The sequence below is a fragment of the Pezoporus flaviventris genome, unplaced genomic scaffold (assembly GCF_033815535.1).
Source record: "Pezoporus flaviventris isolate CSIRO_AGI_PZ_B2104156 unplaced genomic scaffold, CSIRO_AGI_Pfla_v1 ptg000123l, whole genome shotgun sequence".
Lineage (NCBI taxonomy): Eukaryota > Metazoa > Chordata > Aves > Psittaciformes > Psittacidae > Pezoporus > Pezoporus flaviventris.
In genome coordinates, this window is record NW_026892671.1 from 161959 (window position 1) to 167958 (window position 6000).

At 46.6% G+C, this 6000-nt stretch overlaps 1 protein-coding gene across 1 annotated transcript; it reads right to left on the reverse strand.

Annotated features, from left to right (window-relative positions):
• Positions 1–944: 944 nt before the first annotated feature.
• On the reverse strand, positions 945–1975 carry LOC133282408 (olfactory receptor 5AP2-like). Its single transcript, XM_061478417.1, has one exon. The coding sequence runs from the start codon at positions 1973–1975 to the stop codon at positions 1016–1018; it is 960 nt and encodes a 319-aa protein (XP_061334401.1). The 3' UTR covers positions 945–1015.
• Between the last annotated feature and the right edge of the window lie 4025 nt (positions 1976–6000).

The window sequence follows — 6000 nt, forward strand, 5'->3', positions numbered from 1 at the left end:
ACTTTCCAAATATAATTTAATTCTCAGTCACAACAGCTAAAGGAAAGATATTTTCCCCCATCAGTGTGCTTTGGCTTCTTTCAGACCCAGAAAGCTCTCAATTACCATTGATTCTGTTCAGCATTGTGTTTCATCTATGGAAGCTTTCTACAGAATTAATTCTTATATGAAATAGACAATTTGGTTTCCTGGTGGGCTTTAGCATGAGCTGGGCATGGACATGGGATGTGTGTGCTGATGTCCAGCTGGAATTCCATTTCTCTCACTATTGAAGTAAACAGCACTGCAAATGAATGTAAAACTCCACTTAAAATGAATGGGAGACCCCCTGATGTGCCCAAATTGTCCTTTACACTGAGAAGTATCAACACAGTTCATCATCCTGTATTATGAATTATATTGTCTACAATTTCTTCTTTGAAGTGAAATTTATTGTGAAGCTGCAGACTGGGGTGGGATTCCTCATGATATTCAAAGGTGCAGCTTGAGACCTTGATTCCCACCAACTTCTTCTCTTTGGAAGGCACAAACAAATGCAATCAATCTTTTGAAGCCTTTTCTCTGACTCTTTTTCAGCAAGCAAATGTAAAACTACACTGCCTCTTCCCTCCCACCCCAGCAGCTTTAACAAAGAACTCACAGGTAAGAGTGAGGAACTCTACTGGAGCTGAGGAACAAGGTCAAGAATCTTGCAATGAAAATACTCATTTATGAATGACAAATGTTTAATATGAATAAAGCTGATTGGTGTTTCCTGTGAGGAAAAGAGGCCTGGGATTATTGAGGGTAATTTCTTCTTCTAGGAGCGGGCCTGCGAAGTGAAATGAACTTTGAGGCTCAATCTCCTCTTGGTTTTCTTCCAAGAATGGTGTGATTTGGGGGGTCTGTTTCTCATTCAGTACTATCATAGACTTTTGTGCAGAAACTCTGGAAGAACTTCCATAAAGTCATGAGTATCAGTGGAAAATCTCAGTATTTCAGTGCCCCATTGGCTTTCACACTGCCCATGGACTGTTCATGTCCCAGATGACAGAACTCTTCTATGTTGCCAGTGGCTGAAGAATGTTCTCCCGCACTTCAGCAGAGCCCCCTTCACCTCCTTGTTCCTCAGGCTGTAGATGAATGGGTTGAGCATGGGGGTGACCATTGTGTAGATGATGGAGGCCACCTTATCCAGGCTCCTGTGACTAGAGGGAGGTTGTAGGTACATGAAGAATGATGTCCCGAAGAACAAGGAAACAGACATCAAATGGGAGGCGCAGGTGTGGAAGGCTCTGGCCCTGCTCTGTGCTGAGCACACCCTTAGCACAGTACAGAGAATAGAGATGTAGGAGAGTAAAATGACCAGGCTCGTACCCACCACGTTGATGGTGACAAAGGCAAAGATGACCATCTCACTGCTGTGGGTGTCAGAGCACACGAGCTTTAGAACAGGGACAACATCACAGAAGAAGTGGTCGATGCGGTTGGGACCACAGAAGGAACCTCCAAACACGCACCATGTGTAGATGATGGCACTGAGGAAGGCGAATAGGTAGGATGATGCTATCAGCTGCCAGCAGACACGGCTGAAGATGATGGTCACATAAAGCAGGGGCTGGCAGATAGCAACGTGCCGGTCATAGGCCATCATGGCCAGGAGATAACACTCAATAGTAGCAAAGAAAGCAAAAGTGAGGAACTGCGTCATGCAGCCAGTGAAAGAAATGGTTTTGTCCTCTGATAACAGGTCTGCCAGCATCCTGGGGCAGATGACTGTGGAATAGCAGATGTCAGTGAAGGCAAAATGGGCAAGGAAGAAGTACATGGGGGTGTGGAGGCTGGGAGACACCCGAACCAATGTGAAAATGGCAAAGTTCCCCACCAGAGTGACAATGTAAATCACTAGAAACAAGACAAAAAGAGGAGTCTGCTCACATGGGCTGTCTGCAACTCCCAAGAGGATAAATTTAGTCTGCGTGTGATTTCCTCTCATGACCAGGTGTTACCTCCTGAGGCAAAAGGAAGAGAAACATCAAACTGATCAAAAATGGACATTCAGATTTGGACCATATCTAACTCCAATCAGTGACCATTTTAACTGCCATAGAATAACTGCAAATAGAATTTTCCATTTTATTTTCTAACCAAAATTATATCTATTTTATGTTTTTCAGATAAGGTGTTTAGAAAAGAACATGGAGTTTCTTGAAGCAGAAAGGGGCATTTTTGTTTTTCTGTGGTGGAATAGTTAAAACACCGGAGTTACTCAGGCACACGTGTTTTCAGGTTTGAGCAAAGATTCAGATCTATATTCACTTTCAATTTGAAGGCAATTTGTATCAGAAGACACCTCAGATGAACCTCATAGGATTGCATTTAATCATGGATCAAGAGAAATGGTCAGTCGCAGTGAAAGCCCCGCTTACACATGAATGACCTCCAGACATTTTCCCTCAGCTTTTAGTTATCATTCCAGTCACCAAATCACATTTACAAAACTATTTGAGATCATTTACATCAAATAACATTGACATTGGTAAATTCATGATTTATACACTTCTGAGTTACAGCAGGCTATAGCATCTTAAACATATGGGCATTAAGTTTCTTGCTTTAAAAAGGAATTTATGTTCTAACAGGCTGATTCCAAAGGCTCATTTGTTAGTGATTATATTCTGATGACAATCTGAATTGTTGCATTTCTGTATAACAGAATAAGAGTCATCCACTTTTAACTCTTGAATAAATCAGTGCATCTTGCTTTAGCTGCCTATGCAAAAGAAACACAGCATGCATCAGACATTACTCCCTCTTATAAAGAAAACCCACACTGGTAAGGCTGTTTTCTGACACAGCTTTACCTAAGAGGACGCAAGAACATGAAGACAAAAGCACACGACCTCAACGCAGGTGAGGTTCTGCCTTGTGTTGGTATTACCTCCTGTGCCTTCCCTCTGCCATCGAGTGATGGGAGTCAAGGTTTTATCTCCAATGCAGCAGAGAACATCTACATGTCAGCATCACTTCTGTTAAGCAGCTGATGTGAAGAGAGGTGATCTCCTGCCAGACTCCAAGAGCCCAGCTTGTGGTGCTTAGGCTGTAAATACAGTTGCATGTGCTCTCCTGGGAGGAAGCCTCCAGGGCTGCTCATGCTTTAGCAGAGGAAAACAAAGAGAAGGAAAAGCAAAGGGTGTGAAATCAACTCTGAAAGGCATTATGGTGCTTGGGAATCTGAGAGACATGGTGTGGGTGAGCCATCCCTGAGAACAGCTACACAGTTATGGGTAGCTCATAGGATGCTTCTGACATACTTGTGGACCATGCAAACGTTTTGGTCTGAACATACTGACACAATGAAAATGGGTTTAGAGACATTCCAGATCTTGCACACAGTCCTCAAAAGGAACATGAAGAACAAGTGACTCCATCTCTGGAGCTGCTGATGTCCCTCTGTGGAGGGTGAACCCAGTTTTCCAGCCCCAATGGGGTTACCCACATGTAGTGTCTGGATGTCCAGAGGCTGAGCTGGTGCATCTGGACTTCCACTGTATTCAAGGATGAAAAGCAGGCATTTTGAGGCAGAGAGGATTTGTCCCAGGCTGAACTAATAGGCCTTTATCCTCCTGAGCAGCCTCAGCTGGGGCTCCATCCCCACCCTCCTCCTATTGTTCCCCCATCTCTATTTCAGCTCAGAACAGGTAGGATTAGTCTTTACTAGAGGAGTTCTGGTTTCCAGTTTAGTAGGAGTTCAGCACACCTATGCAATCTTTTGGTGGTCACCTAGGTTTTCTCATCTATCTTCCTTGCAATTTTTTCACCTGATCCTGCAAAAGAGACTGACTCGACCTGACTTGGCTCAGTCACCTGCCTCCTCATCACCAGCTTTCCTGATGCTCTGGAGCCTTGGTTAAATTTGGCCCAGTTCTCTGTTCCTGCCCTACTTCTCTTGCTCAGGTGCTGTGGGATGGTCCCTGCACACCAGGGTGTTCTCCTTTGGTTCTGTTTAGACAGATAAAGGAGACAAACCCCTGTGGTACTTTCCAGGCTTCTGCAGAGTAGAACCCATCACCCTCTGCACCCCAACAGCCCAGCCAGTGCTCACTGCTCTGGCAGTCCCTCTCCACCCAGAACATGTCCCTGCATGAGCAAATTAGGAGACGATAGCAATAAATTAATCCTTACATTCAAGCGTTCTTATCTTTTCCTTAGTGCCTTCTCGTTTACCAAGTATAAAATTAGACTTTCATTCTTCAGTAGTTTATCAACACTTTTGTTTGAATGTAGCTTTAGAACAACGTTTCTGTGCTGGTTTTGTGACAGAGGACACCAGAGCTTCACGGACACCAGGGACTTTGGTTTCCCCAGCCACTTCCTTGGGTTTCCAGGCTTGGTTTGGAACCATTTCTAAGTCTTGCTTTTTTCCTATGACTGGTTTGTGTAGAAAGACCACAGACAATCCGATTTATCTACACTCTTTTATTGCCCTTAGTATCTGGGTTTTTTTCCCTGTGTCTTGGTCTTTTCTGATCCACACTGGATATTAGCACCAGGATCCTTGCTAGCCTGTCAAAAATATCTTCCAAAGCTGTCAGCATCTCCAGGTGATAGCTTAAAACCTGCATTATGACTTCATTCAAACTGCAAACTCCAGCACCTCACTGCACACCATGGGACAGGGTGAAGGATGCTGAGGCTCTACAGGAAACATTCTCATATGGATGCTGATGGCTTCTGCCCCTGATGGTACCCTGGTGATGGAGGCAAGGGCTGATATCCCTCCCTGCTCTGCATGGAGCTGGATCCAAACTGGGACTCACCTTTCACTTCTTAGGGATCAGTGCTTAAATCCTTCCTATGGCCATCATAATGGAGAGGACACCCTCTGCCTCCCATGTCCTGCAAGGTGGCCATGGGGGCTTTGTGAGCAGTGTGAGCATTTGGGACCAGGACTGATGCAAAGCAAGGAGGGACCATACCCGTGTACACCTACTATGTCCATCACATCCATACACATATCTCATGCCCTGCGGAGAAGGCTCTCCCCCATCCATCTCCAGCTGTGGCTGTGGGGCTGGTATTGAGCAGGGAGATGAGGAGGTGTGAGAGGCAGAGCTGACAGCAGGAGCAGGATGGAGGGGGCGCATCCTCAGCATCTCACCATGTCCTGCAGCTCCTGTGAATGGTTTTACTGCTGGAGAGAGAAGGAAAGGGGAGGATGTGGCTCTGGAAGGGGCTGGAACCCAAAATGGTGCCCAGATAGTTGGGGTTTGCTCCCAGTGTGCACTGCCAGGGGATCTGGCTGATCTCTGGTGGGAATCCGTGTGACATGCACTTTCCTTTCATGTTTTGCTGTAGAAGGAGGTTCCCCACAACACCCATGAAGGCTTTAACCTGCCAGAGGGGAGACTGAGATGAGCTCTTAGGCAGAAGCTCTTCCCTGTGAGGGTGCTGAGGCGCTGGCACAGGGTGCCCAGAGAAGCTGTGGCTGTTCCATCCGTGGCAGTGTTCAAGGCCAGGTTGGACACAGGGGATTGGAACAAGCTGCTCCAGTGGAAGGCGTCCCTGCCCGTGGCAGGGGTTGGAGCTGGAGGAGCTTTAAGGTCCCTTCCAACACAAACCAGGCTGGGATTCTGTGATGGGCTTGGGAGCATCCATCAGAGCCACTAGCGACAGGGGCAACCTTAAAGCACTCCCATTCAGAAGGGCCCTTTCCCCCTGTTGCTGCCCATTTCAGTCCTTCACCACACTCCTCACTGTTCCTCCCCATCTCTTTCCTTCTAATTTTGGGCACCGCTCCCTCAGGCCCTCCTTTGTCTCTTGTGCTTCCAACACGATGGGTGGAAGAAGGTGAATGTCATCATCGGGGAGAGCAAAAGGACTGGGGCTGCCTCCGTCCCCACTGAGGTGAATAACCAAATTCCCCAGGAAGCCGTCACCACGCAGAAGAAGGACAGGAGGGTGACCATGAGCAGCCAGCACATAGGTACCAAGGCCAAGTCACACTTGACCAATCTGAGT